The 21980-nt window shown below is 44.1% G+C and overlaps 1 protein-coding gene across 6 annotated transcripts in view; it reads right to left on the reverse strand.

Annotated features, from left to right (window-relative positions):
• NAALADL2 (N-acetylated alpha-linked acidic dipeptidase like 2) overlaps window positions 1–21980 on the reverse strand; it is a 668594-nt gene that overhangs the window by 203168 nt on the left and 443446 nt on the right. For 5 of the 6 annotated variants that reach the window (XM_082224107.1, XM_082224108.1, XM_082224109.1 and 2 more), the window contains one exon: window positions 8089–8232. The exons of the other annotated variant lie outside the window; for it this stretch is intronic. In XM_082224107.1, the coding sequence (XP_082080233.1) occupies window positions 8089–8232 (144 nt within the window). The remainder of the gene's footprint in view (window positions 1–8088; window positions 8233–21980) is intronic. 6 annotated transcript variants of the gene reach the window in all.

Genomic DNA, 21980 nt, shown 5'->3' on the forward strand with positions numbered 1-21980 from the left:
TGCTGGTCTCGTTCCAGAAGCACGCAGAAATGTTTCCACCGAGAGAATATTGCAACAAGGAAAATAACCCGTCCCTCTGTCTTTGTCAAAAGGGCTTTCAAGTTCATGTTTCCAGCATTTGACTAATGAGTTTGTTTTAAAAATTAATTAAAACTAATATCTTTATTTTTTTCTTTTACCTCTCGGGCTGAGAAAACAAATGACCTCATTACGGGCTGAAAGGGGAGCAATAGCAAATAGACTTTTCCTCCCCCCACCTTCAGCAAAATGTTAATAATAATACAACACAGTGCAAGCCACGATACTGAAGTTCTGAGCATTAATGCCAGTAACGTGAGTGGGGATTTCGCCTGTGCATAGATTCACTATGCACACAGATTCACCCCACCAAGCCTGGGATTTGGATGGGGTCAGACAAAGATCATCAATCTTGTGGTTCAGATTTGTCTGTGTGCCCGGCTGTGTGTTTATTTATTTTTATTTATAAAATATACCGCCCTCTTACAAAACACCAGGGTAGTGTGCAGCTATATAAAACCATTAAAAATGGTACAAGCACAGTATATGGTCCCATCTTCACTATACATTCAAAGCAGTATCATACAACTTTGAGCTGTCATGGCTTGACCCAAACAATCCTGAAAAATGTAGTTTTGCTAAGGATGCTGAGAGTTGTTAGGAGGGCCCTATTTCCCTCACAGAGCTACACTTCAGACTGACAGAGCCTCCAAGTCTCCCTATTTTCCTGGATTTACAGAAGCTGTCCCAGTTTCTGATTTGATTCCTAAGGATGTCCCTATTTTCATCAAAGAAATGTTGGAAGGTATGGTAGGACGTCCCTCTTTTCATCGGAGAAATGTTGGAGGGTTTGGAGTTAAGCAACCCCCGAGCCAAAGAGAGAAGTAACTATACAAACTTTAGAAGACATCTAAAGGCAGCCCTGTATAGGGAATTTTTTAATTATGTCTTTATATATGTTGGAAGCCGCCAAAGTAGCTGGGGCAACCCAGTCAGATGGGTGGAGTATAAATAATAAAATCGTTGTTGTTGTTGAATAGAACGTCCCTATTTTCGTCAGATAAATGTTAGACTCTAACAGTTAGAGGGTATGGAGTACGGTAATGGTTAAACCATCATGAGTAGTTCTGTCAGGGGAACAAGGGTCTCGTTTAAGTGAAGCTCTGAACATTTCCATGTCAATATTCAAATTTTTAAAGGAAAAAATATCAAAATTCATCAGCAACATTTACCCCAATATACCGTATTTTTCGCCCCATAGGATGCACCGCCCCATAGGATTTTTCGCCCCTCGGGATGCAGGCTGCCGCCCCAAGCCTCACGTGCCCGGTGGGACCTCCTGCCGGGTGCGGGAGGCTTGCGGACACCTTCCCGAAGCACGGGGCGTTCTCCGGAGGACGCCCCGTGCTCTGGGCTGCAGGCTGCTGCCCGCAAGCCTTGCAAGCCCGTGGGAGGTCCCCCCGGGCTCGCAAGACTTGCGGATAGCTTCCTGAAGCATGGAGAGCGAGAGGGGTCAGTGTGCACCGATGTCTCTCACTCTCCAGGCTTCAGCGAAAACCTGCATTTGCCCCATAGGACGCACACATATTTCCCCTTCATTTTTGGAGGGGAAAAAGTGCGTCCTATAGGGCGAAAAATACGGTATACATTTTTAATGGAATTTTGCCTGATTCACAAACTTTGCAAACAATTTCCCTAGTGCGTGCAATTCCCCCCTGAGAGTGATGGGAACTGATGTTGCACTATCACTGTCCAGATGATTTTTTAGGGAGGGGGGAGGAGAATGAGTGCTCCCCATGGATCTAAGGAGCAATGATTCCCCCCCCCATACAATCATGGTATGGGAATATCAGCTGCATTTTAAACAGGCACAGCAAGATGATTTAGCTAAGTAGACCCACCAGGATTACTCATATGGCCTTGAAAGCCCTTGTGGCCAGGCCAGACCTATCTGGTTAGTACCTGGGTCAGGTAAAAATGTGGCTGGGCCAGAAGCGAGGTTGCAGCTTTACCCCATATCATAGCTGGGTGCACAACTCTTTGCAATCAGACAATGCCATGGCTTGCAGAGAGCTGCACACAGAGCTTTGCAAGCACTGAAAATCAGTTGCCCCAGGTAGTAGCTTTCTGTAAGAACAATTTTTTTTGTATCCATCTCCAATCCGCAGATTGGTTGGGATGTGTAGATGAGATGAGTCCACTTTTGAAACTGAATTTTTCCCCCACCCCTATTGCTGCAACAGTTACAGAAGAAGAGGGGAAATAGAACCCAATTTTGGTGGCCACACCATGCCTTCTTCAATGGTCATTTCATCCTTAAATGGGTAGTAATGAAAGAGAATGTTCTCCACCGGCAAGCGGTATGTTCTGGAATCAGATAATAAAATGAATGGGCACATTGTACAGTAACATTGCTTGGTTTAAAGGCTTAGTGCGCCTAACAAAAGGCTCAAAGAGCTCTCAATGGAGTATGGAAAAGGAGTAAAATTTAATTTCCCTTAAACAGTTCTGACAACAAATCTCACTTTCCACTGTTAGACGTCCGATGAAAGACTTTAAAGGTCTTGACAACTTTATCTCTTTCTACTTTATGCTCTGGAAAGTGACAGGGAGACTTTAGCTTAATGCGGCTTGAAATATTCTCTAAACTTTATCTAAGCCATAAAGCTACTTCACGACTAAAAGAACAGAAAGGGATTACTCTTATCATTAACAGTTCCAGTTTGGCCCCATCTTCCTGAGCCCTTTTTACTTCAAAATCCATTAACCGATGCATAACGAACACACGTGGCCTCATGTTGCTTTGTCACTGTTGTACACAGTGCATATCTGTGGCCGCACATGGGTAGCACTGAGGGCCCAAACTGTGTAGGAAGAAACGTATCATGTGATATGTCAGAGGTGGGTATCCAAATGTTGGACTACAACTCCCATCATCCCTGATTATTGACATTTGCTCAGCTAATGGGAACGGACACTCAGACCCATTAAGTTGCCTGCTGATGTGGCATGTCCTTTATGTGCCTATATATGTTGTCCAGGGTTGTAAAGACTGCAGAGAGAATAATTGGGTGCACTCTTCCCACCTTGGATCAAATCTATGCTTCCAGGTGCCATAAGAAAGCTGCAGAGATAGTGCAGGATAGTGCGCACCCCGGAAATGATCTCTTTCAGCTTCTGCCTTCTGGAAGAAGGTACAGGGTTATAAAGACTAGGACTAGCCGCCTGAGAAACAGTTTCTATTCAAATGTGATTTTGGTTTTAAACACAGTGTAAGGTAGTCTCTATGGGAGTATATTGTATTTAATTATGGGGTATCAGAGTTTTTAGGGGGCTAAACAGGTTGGGATAGCAGGCGTGTTGGTTTCTGAATGTCTGATGTAGATTTTTCAATTTTGTTGTTCTGTATGGGACAATGACAATAAAGATTATCGTATCGTATCGTATTGTATGGTTCAAATTGTTCCAAACCATGTGGCTGTCTCATGCACACATCTTATCATGTAGTTGCTCCTATAAATGTGGTCTCTTACTGTGGGTTTGTGTGGGGTGGGGCAGCGCAGGCTATAGCCTGCATTATTATTATTATTATTATTATTATTAATAATAATAATAATAATAATAATAATAATAATATTTTTTCTAGTGCTGTGGAACATGGTAGGAAATTAAATGTGTCATTAGATCTGCCTGCCCAGTGCCACCACAGCCAGAGAATCCACAGCTGGGACCCACTGACAGAGGAGGAGTCCCACAAGACCAAATGATGCTCAGGACTACCACAAACCGAAGAGCCGTTTACAGGTGATAAACAGACAAGCACCCACATTGCAAAACTCCATGATTTGGTGAGATTCAATATAGCTTGACTGGGTGTCTTCTCATGCAGTGGGGGTTCTACTCTCCCTGGCAGCTACCGTATTCCCCCAAAATATGTTCAGGAAGATTGGGGGACCATCTGGAGCAGATGGTGGGGCATGCAGGTAGCTGATAAACCGGAAATCTCATTGTGTGAGTGGATTTCCGTTGCATAAGCCATTTATCATTGCATCCCTCCCAGTGTGTAGTTTGGGGAACTTTATGACTGAGCAAGGATATGAATTAACATCCTTGCAAATCCGGAATTCTCCCCAGTACATCACTGGGAGCCTCCTTCTCCCATAAAGATAGATAGATGCATAGATATATTTTTTTAAAATCTATGTATTAAATCTTCTAATTCAATAAGTTAAAAGTGTATCAGTTTCATATGCTTTTTAATAGTGGGGATTTCTTTTAGGAATAACTACAGTGGTACCTCGGGTTACAGCCGCTTCAGGTTACGCGATTTCAGGTTGCACACCACACCGAACCCAGAAGTACAGGAACGGGTTACTTCCAGGTTTCAGCACTCACGCATGCGCAGAAGCACTAAATTGCACTTTGCACATGCACAGAAGTGCCAAATTGCGACCCATAAGTGCACAAATGTGGCGCTGTGGGTTGCAAACATGCCTCCTGCATGGATCACGTTTGCAACCCGAGGTTGCACTGTAATGCTAATAATAAACAGTTTCTTACACTGTTGAAAATACACAAACAACTTTACTTAATTAGTTTCCATTGCTTTATCCTGGTACCTTTTTCATCTCGGAAATTGATCCCATCCACATTTTGACTCAAATCTGGAAAGAATTTGTAACCCAAGGTTTTGTAAAAGAGAAATGGATGCTATCTATGCAGCAGGCCAGCCTGATAGGGGAATATTCCACACTGCATCATTAATACAGTGCATTTATCTCTGCAAAATTAATTCTTGCTTAGCAGTGTATCAAATAGTCTATGAAGTAAGTTAATTGTGAATCAATGGCTGCAGACAGAATGCTGAATATACTGTAAACTTTCTCATGCAATGCCTTATTTAGCACAGCTGATGAACGACTGGAAGTTGCTGCAGTACGAACTTGCTCTTCTGTCACCTTTTGCATGGAAGTGATTGATCCCTTGGACACTGTTTGTTTAATCTGATTTATCTGTTCTCCACCCTCCTCTAAATAAATCTGGATTGATTTTTAAGACCTTTCGCTGTTCAACAGCATAAGATGGTGTGGTTTTCCTCATAAATATAATATACACTCCTTTCGGGCTGGACAGAAATTGATACCACATCCCCCCCAAAAAAAGAAACTATGTGATTACTGAAAGACACCAGAAACTATGTGATTACTGAAAGACATGAGGCTCTGCATGGCTCTGCGAAACAGAACTGCCCTTTCTCAGTCCCCAGCAGCGGGGATGGTAGAGATAAAACTCGAATTGCTTAGCTCTGGCTGTCATTGGCTGAGGCTCCACCAGTCATTGGCCTCACTGATTTCTACCCCACCAGTCCCAATGGCCACCACCCACCCACTGGCAAAAGGTATTTCTCCTTCCCCCAAACCTGTATCTTTCAGTTTCTTGCTTATCACTCCGGATAGATTTGAAGCACATTGGTGCCATCTCAGGGTATGGATAGATGTACCCGATGGAATGTAACATCGCCATATATCCTCACTGAAAACCTTTCTGCCAGGCCAATAGCCTGGATAAGTGGAGACTAAGAGGAGGTATGACAGCTGTCTTCAAATACCCAAAGCCCTGCCACATGGAGAATGGAGAAAGCTTGTTTTCTGCTGCTCTGGAGGGCATGACCCAAACCAATGGTTTCAAGTAATAAGAAAAGAAATTCTGACTAAACATCAGGACTAACATAATAAAAAATTAATAATTAATATTAATATTAACAACAACAACAATAATAATGCATTTATTTAAACCCCGCCCATCTGGCTGGGTTTCCCAAGCCACTCTGGGCGGCTTCCAACAGAATATTAAAATACCATAGTTTATTAACTATTAAAGGGTTCCCTAAACAGGGCTGCCTTCAGATGTCATCTAAAAGCCTGGTAGTTGTTGTTCTCTTTGACATCTGGTGGGAGGGCATTCCACAGGGCGGGCGCCACTACCAAGAAGGCCCTCTGCCTGGTTCCCTGTAACTTGGCTTCTTGCACCGAGGGAACTGCCAGAAGGGCCTTGGCCCTGGACCTCAGTGTCTGGGCAGAATGATGGGGGTGGAGAAGCTCCTTCAGGTATACTGGGCTGAGACCGTTTAGGGATTTAAAGGTCAGCACCAACACTTTGAATTGTGCTCGGAAACGTACTGGGAGCCAGTGTAGGTCTTTCAAGACCGGTGTTACATGGTCTCGGCGGCCGCTCCCAGCCACCAGTCTAGCTGCTGCATTCTGGATTAGTTGTCGTTTCCGGGTCACCTTCAAAGGTAGCTCCACATAGAGCGCATTGCAGTAGTCCAAGCGGGAGATAACCAGAGCATGCACCACTCTGGTGAGACAGTCCGCAGGCAGGTAGGGTCTCAGCCTGCATACCAGATGGAGCTGATAAACAGCTGTACTGGACACAGAATTGACCTGCGCCTCCATGGACAGCTGTGACCGTAAGAGATGTTTGACAGTGGAACGGTCTCCCTCAGGCTGTTGTGGGCCCTCCTTCCTTGGAGATTTTTAAGAAGAAGAAGAAGAGGAAGAGTTTGGGTTTGATATCCCGCCTTTCACTCCCCTTCAGGAGTCTCAAAGCGGCCAACATTCTCCTTTCCCTTCCTCCCCCACAACAAACACTCTGTGAGGTGAGTGGGGCTGAGAGACTTCACAGAGGTGTGACTGGCCCAAGGTCACCCAGCAGCTGCATGTGGAGGAGCGGAGACACGAACCCGGTTTCCCAGATTACGTGACTACCGCTCTTAACCACTACACCACACTGGCTGGATGGCCATCTGCCATGTATGATCTAGTTGAGGTTGCTGCATTGCAAGGGATTGTACTAGATGGACCACAGGATCCCTTCCAACTTGAAAATGCTGTGATCTGCTGCCTTTCCTTGCGTGTATGATGCTTCCCAAAACATTCAGATGAGAACACCTTTCACCAAATTCTGCTCAGTGCATTTCTGCCTCTTTGTTGTCAGATTTATTTATTTTTACCCTAAGTGAAACAGGCCCCCTTATGATATACAAACACGCACACACAGAGGTGCAATGTGATACAAATGAAAGTGTACACAAACAGAGCTATTTGTAGAGAGCTTAGTAGATATGCTGGAGGCACACACTCAGGGGAAGAAAACGTGAGGAAAGCCAACTCTTTAATGCTCTCCTGGTGCCTTAAACGCTTCCCTGATATTGTATGTTGTCCAACAAGGCCTAACAAACGGCACTGCAGCTACAGAAGCCTCTCTTGGGTGAATCGGAGGGATCTTCTCAGTCAATAGCATGAATTAGACTTTAATGCCATGTGCTGAGAGACATGGTACTCCAGATATCTGACTTGCATCAGTTAGATCTTGGCAGATGCAACAAACAATGAGACAGGTATGTGTAAGCTTTGTGAATTTTTGTGTACAGTGGTGCCCCGCAAGACGAATGCCTCGCAAGACAAAAAACCCACTAGATGAAAGGGTTTTCCGTTTTTCGATGTGCTTCGCAAGACGAATTTCCCTATGGGCTTGCTTCACAAGATGAAAACGTCTTGCGAGTCTTGCAATTTTTTTCGCTCCCCCCCCTTTCTAAGCCGCTAAGCCGCTAATAGACTTTTAGCCGCTAAACCGCTAAACCGCTAATAGCGCTAATCCGCTAAGCCGCTAATAGGGTTGCTTTGCAAGACGAAAAAACCGCTAGATGAAGAGACTCGCGGAACGGATTATTTTCGTCTTGTGAGGCACCGCTGTATTTTTAAACGAGTTTGTGAAATACTTTCTCTCCCCCCCCCCCATTAACATCATTCTTCTTATCAGCGGCTCTTCAGAATGTTCTGAGCTCAATCTCAGCAAGCTCTTCAGAGTGTAATTGATATATATTTTCTCTCTCTCCTTGCCTCTTCTTAAAGTGCTGCTAAAGGAATGTACCTGCAATTGGTCAAAGCCCCCAATTATACACAATTACGCGTAATGCAATTTCAAGGGCTTACGGAAGTTCTGAATTTAAAGAGGATCCTCATTCTGAGAGAGAGAGAGAGAGAGAGAGAGAGAGAGAGAAACTGTTACCTGTAGCCAGCAATTCCAGGGGTTCGCAATCTTCATTTCCACCAGCCTTCTCGGGGGAAGAGAACAGCTTCCTCACCAATGCCGCACAAATAGGCTGGACTAATAGAGAAGTGAGGTTCGATCGGTTCTGTTTATAGCTTCCATCTTCAAGGAGAGTTGAGGGGGTAAAGAGAACAACTTAGTATACGACAATAAAACCTTTCTCTAGATCAGTGCATTTGAACAGTTCACGAACAGAACATGCCACTCTGATTCCATGACAGGCACTTTTGGATTTCCGAGAAACGTTTTCTGGCAGCAAGAGCTGGTTGACCGTGGAACGGTCTCCCTCAGGAGGTGGTGGACTCTCGTTCCTTGGAGGTTTTTAAGCAGAGGCTGGGTGGATATCTTTCATGGGTGCTGAGATTGAACAGCATTGCAGGGGGCTGAACTGGAAGACCCTTGAGGTCCCTTCCAAGTTTACAAGTCTATGATTCTAATCAGATGCCTGTAGGAAATCTGTAAGCAGGATATATGCCCAGCAACTGGTAATCAGAAGCATACAGCCTCCTACCATGGAGGCAAAGCACAGCCATCATAGCTATTCATAGCCTTTACCTCCATGAATTTGTCCTATCCTCTGTTGAAGGCCACCCAAGTTGGTAGCCATCACTGCCTCCTTTGGAAGTGAACACTGCATTTTAACAATCTGCTGTGTGAAGGCACACAGTCTTCAAACAAAAACATCTTGGAGGTCCTGGGCCACAGGGAGGTTAGGCTGGCCTCAACCAGAGCCAGGGCTTTTTCGGCTGTGGCCCCGATCTGGTGGAACACTCTGTCACAAGAGACTAGGGTCCTACAGGACTTGACATCTTTCCACAGGGCCTGCAAGACAGAGCTGTTCCACCAGGCCTTTGGCCAGGGCACAGCCTGACCCCCTCCTTTGGCAATCCTCATAGAACTTTAGCCCAATGGTTGCCATTAATTTGATTCTGAATTGATTTCAGAATGAATTGATTTTAGAATGTATTTCAATTAATTGATTATGATTTTATGTAAACTGTAATACTTTCACTGTTGTTATCCGCTGGAGAGGGCAAGATATAAATAAATTATTATTATTATTATTATTATTGCAAAAAAGAGGACGCCATGACAGCCATTCAAAGCAAATAAATGCAATTTGTACCCCTGAGAAAGAGGATGTGTCCTGGAAAAAGTCTAGTCCCCTTGTGATCACGGAGCAGAAACGAAACTCCTCCTCCTTCTGGAACCAAATTCACATCATTATCAAATTCTACTGGGGGGCTGGGTACCAAACAAATGTTATGGTTGATGTTTCGGTAAGGGGTTCTATGCGGGTCTCTGTATTGCATGGTGGTCCTTGAACGAGTGTTGACCTTTTTATGGTCCCTCCTCATCAACATTTAACCCAGACCTTTTACAGTTTGCTTTAAGGAAGGGTCGGAGCTCAGCAACAGAGCGTCTGTTTACATGCAAAAGTCGCATCCCTGGCATTTCCATGTAGTGCCAGAAATGTCCCCACTGAAACCCAGGTAACTTCTGCCAGTCAGTGTAAGACATACTGAGCTAGATGGCTCACTGGTCTGATTCAGTATAAGACAACTCTCTGCATTCCTACTGGCACCCAGCCAAATTATTGCACAGGAAAGTCATGTTTTGTCAGTGATGAATAAAGCCAAACATGTATCTAGACGTCTGAGGGAAAGTGTGTGTGTGTGTGTGTGTGTTCCTATTGTGCCCTAAAATAGCATTTTAATGATCTTCCTTTTTGTTTTCTTTCTTTAGAAAAAGGAAAGTTTGACTCGACACTGAACTGTAATTGTGCATACCACTTCTTTGACTTTCAGCTACAATGCTAATAGAATTGTATTAGTTTTGAAATAACTGAACTGAATGGTTCATTAATTTTTCACCTTAAGCTTAATGGGAATTTGACAGTTTTATGCTGCGAACAGACACTGCAAGGAGGGCCGTGTTGTCTTCCAGGAAATTATAAATTACAAAAGAAAAGGGGGGGAAAGCATGTTTGTGCTCAATCAAGAGTTTGGCTTAGTCACCCTGGGTGCAAAATGAGCTCCGTATACAATCTAACAGAGTCAGGGATCCTGTGGCAAGATCCACTGGAAAGAGCAGCATAGGATGCAGCAGATCTCTGGCTCAGTCAGTTGATTCCCACTCAGTTGGCTAAGCCAAAGACAGTTGAGCCAATAGCATTGTAAGTACGCAAAAAGGGGTGTTTCAGGGGCATGGCAGGGGTGCAGCCGGACCGGGGGGGACGGGACGGGACGGGATGACTTAGGTTGGATTCTAAGCCCTTTCAGCTCAGTCACAGAACCTGGCATAGAACACTATTTCAAATGCTTGTTTTCCCTCTGCCAGGCTTAAGCAGAGCACCACCAGCAGTCCCGCTGCTGAACAGGATTTGGATCAGGTGTAATTTTATGCCGCCTTAAGTTACACTGGCTTGCTTTAGACCCCCTTCATGTGCACACGATAATCTTCTCTGGATTTGTACACTGCAGGTACTCTACATCACTGGTGCACTACCATAGGCCTAGGTATTTATATTTATTGAATTCATTCATTTACTAAATTTATTATTTATTAAATTCCTACACCGCCCTTCATCCAAAGATCTCAGGGCATGTCGCAGCTTAAAAATACAGAATAAAAACCTCAAAATACATAAAAAAGCAAGAACAAGAATAAAACAAAGCAATAATCCCTCTCCCGCAAACACATTTAAAAGGACGTAAAATGCTAATCAGCCGAAGTGGGCCACCTCCCCACCCTGACCCTCCCAGGGAGGAGGAAGAGGAAGACGGTATAGATTTACAACAGGGGTTTGAGGGAGGTCACAGCTGAGAGGCAGATGAGGGGGAAAGTTGGGAAATAATGAGAGAGGAGGAGCAATCAGAGCTGGAGCAGCAGCTGGCTGACACGTTGTCCCTAGAAAGCATTCCAGTCCCACCATCTCCCAGAACCTGGTGAGCCTTAAAAGTAGGAGAGCAAAGAGCTCGAAGACAGAGGGCACTTAGCAGCATGCGTAGAGGAGGTGACGATGAATGAGGATGTGGGAGAGACAGGGGTGGCGGCGATGAACTGGGGGCAACACCATTATCCAAGAGGCTGGGTGCTATAGCCTCTCTCTTTCAAGTTTGAAATAAAAAAGGACTGTAAGAAACCTTTCCTTGTCTTTTTGTGCCAGTGTGTTGTAGTGGTTAAGAGCAGTAGGCTCATAATCTGGTGAACCGGGTTCATGTCTCCACTCCTCCACATGCAGCTGCTGGGTGACCTTGGGCTAGTCACACTTCTTTGTTGTAGGGGAGGAAGGGAAAGGAGAACATTAGCCGCTTTGAGACTCATTCGAGTAGTGATAAAACGGGATATCAAATCCAAACTCTTCTTCTTTATACCTTCCTGGGCAACCAGCCGGTAGCCTCTCACAAAAGGCCCCTGTCTCTACAAATACAGCAGTCCTACAGTACTACTTCATCCCCAAAGGTACGTATACTGATCTAGAGCCACTTTAACACGCCATTGTAAAACACTCCACATGACACCATTGGCGAAATAGTGAGCTATTAATTCCTCATTCCTTTGTCAAAGGGGCAAAAAAATGGCCTGTGGTTTCGCAGAGATGGGATGGGGAAGATTAACTGGCTCCAGCACGGGGAAGGCAGCTGTGGTCCTCAAAAGACTGTCAAAGATTTCACCTGAGAGAGAGGGAGAGGGTTTCAAGGAAAAGTTGACGGATAGCGAGTGGGTGGCCCTTTCAGCAAAGCAGAAGGAAGGCATGTAGGCGTGTGTAAATGGAAACACTTGAGTTTGCGTGGAGTAAAGAGCAAAATGGAGAAACATGCAAGTTAGGAAACGACAACATGGGTAAAGTTAAACTCAAACATTCTGCTCTGTTGCCAAGGAACCCATAAGCAGAGGCATGGCCATCTGCCAGCTTGCTGCGTGCATCTTTAGGTAACGGGTGTCGTTAATAAGCAAATGTGAGAACATCCCTAGGTTTCAGTGTAAAAAAAGGGGGGGGTGAAAAATGCAAATGAGACATAATGTAAATCTTAATCTAAAACCAATCCCCCCATGGGCTGAAAGAAGGGACCTCCGTTTTGCAGCTGCCTTTCTAAATATACTTCCAAAGATGCTTCTCTTTTTTGTTTTTCCTGGAAGCTGAAACGAGCTGTTCTGCCCACTGTGATAACACTGAGATGGGAGCTGGTACGACATGTGGTTTTAAAAAGGGTGCATTTAAAAACCACATATTGATTTGAGGCATGGCAGAGAGTGAAATGGGCATCTTTCCTGGGGTGTTACCTGCTTTTATGGCAGGCAGAGTGTTTAGTACACAGCTGGAAGACAAAGTAGCCCAAAAGATGTTTTTTTAAAAAAATAAAAATAAACCCACTTTGTTTAAAAAGCATTCAATTCATTCATCCCTATTTTCCTTTGACATTTCCTTCACTTTAGTGAGACAAATGTCTATTAACAACAGGCAAGCACCTTCTGTGTGCTGTTTTTGATGCCTGCTAAAAACGTTTTAGTTCTGGCAAGGCTACCCAGACAGGAAATTTTATTATGTATATTTTTTCCTTTTTCTTCTTTTTCAAAAAGGCTGCTGGTTTTACCTGTGTTTTGATAATCCTGTTATGTCTTCTGCTTTTAAAGTCTATGGATTTTATCAACATTTGCTTGTGAATACTTTATATTCTTTAATGTAAACAGCTTAAAGCGTGTGTGTTTTTATAAAAAAAGTGGTGTATAAATTCTGTCAAGTAAATAAAATGAAGAGTTAAGGCCGCATACTGGCTAAGCATGTGAGCCGTGAATGAAAAAAGTTCACTATTCGAGCCTCTACCAAGAATTGATTATTTACTTATCTGCGCAATCCACAGGCGGTTTGGAACAAAATGAGTAAATAGGAATACATAAAAACCCATTGAAAACATGCAATCCATTGAACACACAGCAAGAAGTAACCAAATGGCAGATATTAAGAGGCAGCTAACAGGTCTCTCCTGAGGTGCCCTCAGGCAAAACTGCTCCCCACATCTGTAAAACGGCCATGATAAGGTGAGTTGAGCCCATGGCTGTGGGCAGGATTCCTGAATTGCAGTAGGTTGCGCTAGATGTTCTTCAGACTATTTCCAACTCTACAATTCTATTCCTCCAAGGTCTGATCTACTACATACCCTCCAACATTCATCAGATTAAAACAGGGACATTTCTCACTCTCCCCAACTGACCTTCTTCAAAGCTCCCCCCCCCATTTTTTTGTCCCCCAGCCTCCACACCACAGAACATTTCTTATCAAAATAAGGGCAAGTCCAACCACCACGACACCAACGGAACACCACACACACACCTCACTGTCCTGAGAAAACCCGTAACCGCAATTTTATTTTATTGTTTGAATCATAGAATCATAGAGTTGGAAGAGACCACAAGGGCCATCGAGTCCAACCCCCTGCCAAGCAGGAAACACCATCAGAGCACTCCTGACATATGGTTGTCAAGCCTCTGCTTAAAGACCTCCAAAGTAGGAGACTCCACCACACTCCTTGGCAGCAAATTCCACTGTCAAACAGCTCTTACTGTCAGGAAGTTCTTCCTAATGTTTAGGTGGAATCTTCTTTCTTGTACTTTGGATCCATTGCTCCGTGTCCGCTTCTCTGGAGCAGCAGAAAACAAACTTTCTCCCTCCTCTATGTGACATCCTTTTATATATTTGAACATGGCTATCATATCACCCCTTAACCTCCTCTTCTCCAGGCTAAACATGCCCAGCTCCCTTAGCCGTTCCTCATAAGGCATCATAAGGTTTGGTATAGTTACAAAAAGAAAAGCGCATGCCAGTAAATTTTAGAAAGGGGCAAGATTAGACATAGACACACAGTGTGTTTGTAAACAAATACAAAACAAGACTTCTCGTGCTCTGCTCCACTAATCCCTTTCTTTCCACCCAGGGCAGTCCTGCCCTCTGCCTGTGCCTGAAAGCCAGTGCATCACACAGGGCTGGGCCTCAGCGGCTGTAACCTCTTCTCCTCCTTGCCTGCTCTCCAGCAGCCACTGCAACCTGCCCAAGGGAGGAGGCTGCCCAAGAGAAGAGGCAACAGGATGTTCCCTCACTGCTGGCTGAGCCCTAGCTGGGACAGATCTGCCTTATTCCAAACTTGCTCATCCTTGCAGACCTTGGGTTTGGATTGTGTTGTAAGGCATCATCAATGGCAGACAATCTAACAGAAGAGACCCACAAGGACATAAGGAAACCCTTGATGGATTGAGCCAAAGGCCTATATAGTCCATCAGCTGATTCTCAAAAGTGGCCAGTGAGATTTGTAGGGAGAAACTACAAGCAGGACCATCTCCTTGGCCCAGTAGTCTTTGCTTTTTCAAGCAGATCTCACCCTTCCTTTCCGTTGCCTCTGGTATAGCTTGTTTTATTTGCAATTAGACCACTGCTTAAAAGTGCTCCCCCACCACTTCCCTTTATGCCTTGCATACGGTGACAAATTTGTCATTCACACTTCCAGTACGGAATGCAGCTAATTTCTCTAAGGAGATGCTCAGCAGATGGCAGTAAGAAGTGGAAGTAAGGGGATGGTTTTAGTAATCATTTGCAAGCTAAATGCTAACTAAATATCAAGGAGTTAGAAGCAAAGAGATGCAGGTTTGTTTTAATGATTTTTTAAAAAGGACCCCGCATAACAATTGTATAGAAAGTGAAACAAGAAGATTGATGCAAGCAAACAATTCAGACAATGATGTATCTCACTACACATACAGGAGATAAGCATCATAACCTATGATTTCTACATATGCATCATGCAGTTAAAGCAAGCGTAGGAGAAGAAAGGAGGGGATTGGCATCCTGTGAGTGCTTAGGTAGCAATCCTAAGAATAGGAAACCAGCATAAATTATACTGTCTTAAATTAAGGCAGTGTAAAGCACCTCAGACCTAAAGTCTGCTAGGAAGCAAGGCTACTGCTGGCTAAGCCGGCCTAAGCCTGACAGAAAACAAGGCTTGAAAACAGATTTCGAGTTGCAACACCCTTTTGCCAGCTTCATTTACCCCAGATTAACAGAACATGTGAATGGAATCAAGATCCAGCCTAATCCCCCCTGGCCCTGGCTCTGCCACTCCACCCAAACAGTGCCAACCCCCCCCCCATGAGACAAGGTGAGGCAAGCACCCCAAGCAGTATGACTCACTGAGGCAGCAGATCCAGATGTTGATCTTTACATGCACCCACACCCACACACCCACACACACCGTTCCTGATATAGATCTTCCCTCATCTATTCTTCCCTGGCAGGGACGTGGGGCACCATTTTGGGGGCTGATGCCAACATGTATTGGGCCAGCCTTGCACTCTGGAGGGTATGCCACTGCAGCTTGTAGCAGATTGTTCTGGCCTGTGCTTGGCTACAGTAAATCACTGGGGGCGGGGGATTTCAGAGGAAAACAGATTACAGTATGAAGGATTAAGCACAATCTTAAACTGTTTCTCTACTGCAAAAGCTCACTCAGTTTGGACACTGGAACCTCCTGAACAGGAAGTCGTTCCAGGGCCATTTTTACCCGGGGGTGCAAGGGGTGTGGGGCACCCGGACACCAAATTCTGGGGGGCTCTAGGCACCTGCCGCTGAAGCTGCCTAAGCTCTTAACCATGGGTAGGCAAACTAAAGCCCAGGGGCCGGATCCGGCTCAACTGCCTTCTAAATCTGGCCTGCGGATGGTCTGGGAATCAGCATGAGTAGAATGTGTCCTTTTATTTAAAATCCATCTCTGGGTTATTTGTGGGACCTGCTTGGTGTTTCTACATGAGTAGAATGTGTGCTTTTATTTCAAATGCACCTCTGGGTTATTTGTGGGGCATAGGAATTCATTCATTTCCCCTCCTTCAAAATATAGTCCGCCCCCCCCCCCACAAGGTCTGAGCGAAAGTGGACTGAAAAAGTTTGCTGACCCCTGCTCTTAACTATCTACCTGTTATGAAATAATAAATAATTTTGATCAAGCTAGAAAAACAAAATACATATATGCCTAGGTATTACTGAAACGTATGCCTACTGTTTCACTAAAGGACTTTCGACTTTGTGTGCTCATTTACCAAAGACGCACTGCACCGGTGGCGGTGGCACTTGTCATTCACAAGGGCGGTGCTTCTCAGACTTGGGGGCTAAAGACTCCCCTGAGCAGTTCAGTTTCCTTTTGCTGTTGAACTAGATTTGAACAACAAGGAATGCTTTGTCCTTCATTCTTCTGGAGCCCTGAATTCTGGCTTGCTCCTTGAGCCTGCCTCCTGGGCTGTCCTTTGGTCCTGCCAATGGTTCCTTGTTCACCTCAGACTATGGCCCAGCCCTGACATGTAAACTGATGCCTGTGACAACATATTATACTGTGCCATTTTATTCCCATGAGACTGTTCAGGATGAAGGAAAACTCCCTTATCCTGCAAAAACAAACAGCTCAGCTGGTCCAATATATAGCTTTTGAAACAGTATGAAATGTGGCTCTGAGTTTGCCCACAGACACATATGCAGATGGCATATGAAAAGTGGGTTGCTTAGATACTGCAGTTTCTGCTGAACCTTGTTTTTGCTTTCTATATGTCTAGTTTGGTTTATAAGAATTGCTGAAAAGGCTAGATCCAAAAGTTGCTTCTCTCTCTCTCTCTCTCTCTCTCTCTCTCTCTCTCATCGGCTGGAATTGCCAGTTTAGGGAAGACTGTGAAGTTTCTTTTCCTGCAGGCATATTAGAGCAGAAGAACAACATCTAGGGTGATGCTCAGGAAGGGGAACCATGTGGACAAGGGACACATCTTTAGAAGCACTGCAGAACGGGATTTCAACAGCAGAATTCGGCATAACAAACTTCGCCCACTAAGAGTTAGGATGAATTTGATTCAGGTTGCATTTAAATTTAAATCTACCTACTTTGCACTTTCTGAAAAGATACACAAATTGAAACAGCCATCCTTTGAAATTCACACATATCCAAATGGTTGTATTCAGCTAATGTTTACTCAGAGTAGACACATGGAAATTAATGGGCCTCAGTTAGTCATGGCCATTAATTTCAACGGAGCTACTCGGAGCTACTTGGAGACAAAGTTAGTTGGGTGCAACCCTTAAATTTGCATTTTATTTTAATGTACCCACTTCTAAATGCACTTTGCTTCAATATGAATACACACAATTTGGTAAGTTGTTTGAGTTGAGGATTCTACTGTAAAATTCAGCAAAGTGTGAAATCCAATGGATAATTATTTTCCAAGCAGAGGTGCAAATTAAGTTGGTTCACTTGAAAATGTAGGCAAAGCAAAATTCTCCTCTGCCCCTAGTGAGAAGGTGGTGTTGGAAAAGGAGAAAGCAGAGGCCCTATCCACAGATGCAAATGTAAGAACGAATAAGGCTCCTTTATTTACAGGCTCTACTTTCATTTGTGCTAATTGTACACACAGCATTGTCTTTAGACAGTGTTTTAAAGGACTTAACGGCACATTTTTGTCCTTTTTCTAGATTGTTCAGCTGCAGTTGCACTCATTACACTAGACTATTATAAATTTGTATACACAGGTTTTTAAGACTGTATAGGTTCAGACAGTGCTTTTTTTCCCTTTAACAATATTTAGGGGTATTCTCATTTTGACTCAAGAAAATCAGCATTTTATAGTTCAAATCAAAAATAAATAAATACAGTAAATGGACAAAAGTACAAAGATTCACAAAATGTTTAGGGGTACCCCTGAGTCCCCCCCCAGAAGAAAAGGACTGGGTTCAGAAATGTGTAAATCGGCATGCTTAAATTATGTTGAGGGGAGGTTATGCAGACATTTCTTTACAGGGAAATGTCATCAGAAACTGGAATCTCCCCCTTCTGTCGTTACTTGAAATTATAAATTTACTTTTCGTGAAAAAGATGATATTAATGGAAATTTTGGAATTGTAAACCTTCCCATATTGCTGCAGGATTTCACTTCACAAAATTCAAGGCAGGTCTGGCCGCTCCTGCTCAGGCAAAATAAATCAGCAATTCCAAAGAAAAGCTGAGTTTCCATAAACAGTAGCAAAATGTCCCGAGTGATGATCTCGCAAATCTGAGGTCAAGGTGGCAGTGATCCCTTCAAGTCAGCAACCTTAGCAACGTTCTCTCTCCCTCTTACATAAGGAAGTTTCTAGGAAATTTGTAATAGCTTGCAAACTGGGGCCACTGGGCAGATATGCATGGTGACATTTGCCCAAGGGCAAATAATAAATTGGTTGATGTGGTGCATAATGAGTAAGAAGCTTTGATAAGCCATTGGAAGCTCCTACACATTCCTGATGTCTACAGCTACAGAAACACGAAGCACCCTAAAAGTTCAGGTAGCAGCTGAAACCTATGACGTGTGTATCCTGACACCTCTAAAGCCAGCACTATGTTATGTACAAGCAGGCAATCTTACGTGCCCATAATAATGAGATTTATTATTATTAAAAATAATAAAAACCTTAGAATATACTGCAAGGAGATGAAATGGAAATAGAAAATCTCTAAGAAAACACTGATTGTGACAGCTTTAGGATAGCAATTATTTTGTTTATAGCATGCTGTAAACACTGCGGGGATTCAGAACATCACAAAGAGGGCACGGCTTGCAGCCAGCACAAAAGGGAGTTGCAGGGGCTACCAATGCTACTCTGTCTGTATCCTGAAAAGAAAGTGGAAAATAATCACATGCCATGCATAATTTGTTTCTGCGGAAGCATATAAATTTTGGCTTATGATGTTCTTATGGCCATAAACTGACATTACACTTGTAATCGATTTCCCAGTGGCACCAGAACATGAGATTTATTTTGTCCCTCAGCCTTGACTGTGTCAGGAGAGCATTACGGAAACTGTCCTGGGTTAAACCATTGATCCGGTTACAGAGATGGAGCTGGGAGAGATCTCAAGGATCATCTAGTCCAGCTGCCTGCTATGAAAAAGACCCCTTACAGATCAGACATTCAGATCATACAGTTCAGTACAGTGGTACCTCGGGTTACAGACGCTTCAGGTTACATACGCTTCAGGTTACAGACTCTGCTAACCCAGAAATAGTACCTCGGGTTAAGAACTTTGCTTCAGAATGAGAATAGAAATCGTGCAGCGGCAGCGGGAGGCCCCATTAGCTAAAGTGGTGTCTCAGGTTAAGAACAGTTTCAGGTTAAGAACGAACCTCCAGAACGAATTAAGTTCTTAACCCAAGGTACCACGGTATTCAGGGACGCGGGTGGCGCTGTGGGCTAAAGCCTCAGCGCCTAGGGCTTGCCGATCGAAAGGTCGGCGGTTCGAATCCCCGCGGCGGGGTGCGCTCCCGCTGCTCGGTCCCAGCGCCTGCCAACCTAGCAGTTCGAAAGCACCCCCGGGGGCAAGTAGATAAATAGGTACCGCTTACCAGCGGGAAGGTAAACGGCGTTCCGTGTGCGGCTCTGGCTCGCCAGAGCAGCGTTGTCACGCTGGCCACGTGACCCGGAAGTGTCTTCGGACAGCGCTGGCCCCCGGCCAATAGATGTGAGATGGGCGCACAAACCCCAGAGTCTGTCAAGACTGGCCCGTTCGGGCAGGGGTACCTTTACCTTTACCTTTACCACGGTATTCTGTTCCTACAGTGGTCAGCTTGATATCTCTAAGAAGCACACAAGATGCCTGGTTGTGAGTGCAATAGCCTATTCCCATGGTTGTTCTCTAGCAACTGGCAACCAGAGGCAGCTTTCTCCTCCATGATTGGTGGATATTGGTGGCTGTCACCATATTTTGGGGGTAGCGAATGCCATAGTTTATCTTCCTTTTTTCTGTCCTGACTCTCACCATACAGCTTTGTTGAATGGCCCCAGGTTGTTATAGAAGAAGAGAAAATAGGAATGGCCACAATAACATAGCACAAGCTGTACAGTGGTGGCTTTCAGACTTTCTGCATTCAGAGAACCCATTCCACAGTTATCTATTTGTCCAGTTATCCATTAAGCATGCCATGAAGCTGGGTCTTCCTATTGACCTGCATGACCTGAGACTGCAGACTAGGACACACCAAACACCTTTCTGCAACTGCAGAACAAAATGAAATATTTGTGCTGTCTTTCAGGTACTTTGAATGCTCATCTCATTGAAGATCTGCAAATAAACCTTCATGGAACACCAGGATTTTCCCAAAATACAATTTAAAGAACATTGGCATGAAGGAACTGTCATTCCAAATCACAAGGACTGTTTTTTTGTTTTTTTTTTAAATGGGAATGACCATATCTCAGTGGTGGGCCACAATTATTTGCAAACAGAAGGTCCCACATTCCATCTTGGTCACCTGAGATTATAAGGATTAGGTGGCAGTTATAAGGATCAAGGTCCCCAAGACCTTGCACAGTTGCTTCCAGTTAGAGTAGACCAGGTGCACCTAACATGGTACCCACCCAGTTGCTGTTGGACTACAACTCCAATTATCCCTGATTATTGGCTATGCCGGCTGGGGCTCATGGCAGTTGGGACCCATCTGCATCTAGAGCAAGGTTTGCCAACTTAGATCTCCAGCTGTTTCTGGACTACAACTCCCATAATCCCCTAGCTAGCAGGACCAGAGGTCAGGGGTGATGGGAACTGTAGTCCAAAAACCCAAGTTTGGGAAACCCTGATCTAGAGCGAACCATGTTGGTTACCACTGGAGCAAACAGTTCAGGGATAGATATATTCTTCTCCTCACTGTGGTGTGCTAAGTGGCAGAAGTGTAGGTTTTGTTTGGTTTTATAGAGTGACCAGCCACACGCAAAGCACATCCATGCTGCTTCTATATCAGGGTTGGCTACCCAGATGCTTGTTAAATTCCAACACCCTTCAGTTCCATCCAGTACAGACAACAGATGCAGATAACGTGTGTTGTAGTCCAGAAATATCTGGAGGGCCACAGGTTTCCTGACCTTGTTTTATATCCTTCCATGAACAAGAACAAACATATCAAGAAAATGTTCTCTAAATTCAGTCGTCCCCTCCTCTCCTTATATGCATTCATGTGTGTGTGCGCACTTGTGTGTGTATGTGTATGTAATTGTAAATATTTATTAGTTTATTAATGGAAGTTCTTGGATGACAAACAGTTTCAAATAATTTTAAATCACGCACACACAAAAATCCAGTATGAAAATATATGCCTCACTGTGAACAGAATTTCCAGCAACATAAAAATAAATTACAGGAAAAGCATAACCTTCATTTCAGAACGATGCAATATTAAAGTCAAAGTAATTTTTACAAGAGATCAGGGTGACTCTAGTTACAATGTAGGTCTATTGGCGTTGCTTTACTGAAACAGTTCCCAGACTAATTTTAAATTGCTTGTGGAGTACCAATAAAAGCACATGTGACAACCACCTGTGAAATTAGTTACCAACGCGAATAATAAGCGATTCACTGAGAGAGCAGTTAAAATTTAAAGTATCCCCTGCCAATACTTATCTTTCCTCATCTTTGACTAATGCCAAGTTTGTTTATAGTAGTTCTGCCCTTAAGTTCAAAAGGATATAATTAAAAAGAATTATTAATTCGATCGGGACAACGTCTCATCTAGTCCAGCATCCTGTGTTCACAGTGGCTGCCAGATGTCTTTGGGAAACCTGGAAGCAGGATTCAAGACCCCCGGGGTTCCAGCAACTGGTATTCTAAAGCTGTGAAGATAGAGCATGACCATCATGGTTTGTTGTTGTTTAGTCATTTAGTCGTATCCGACTCTTCGTGACCCCATGGACCAGAGCACGCCAGGCACTCCTGTCTTCCACTGCCTCCTGCAGTTTGGTCAAACTCATGTTGGTAGCTTCGAGAACACTATCCAACCATCTCGTCCTCTGTCGTCCCCTTCTC

Source organism: Podarcis vaucheri (assembly GCF_965113315.1).
Source record: "Podarcis vaucheri genome assembly, chromosome: 5".
NCBI classification, from domain to species: Eukaryota; Metazoa; Chordata; class Lepidosauria; order Squamata; family Lacertidae; genus Podarcis; species Podarcis vaucheri.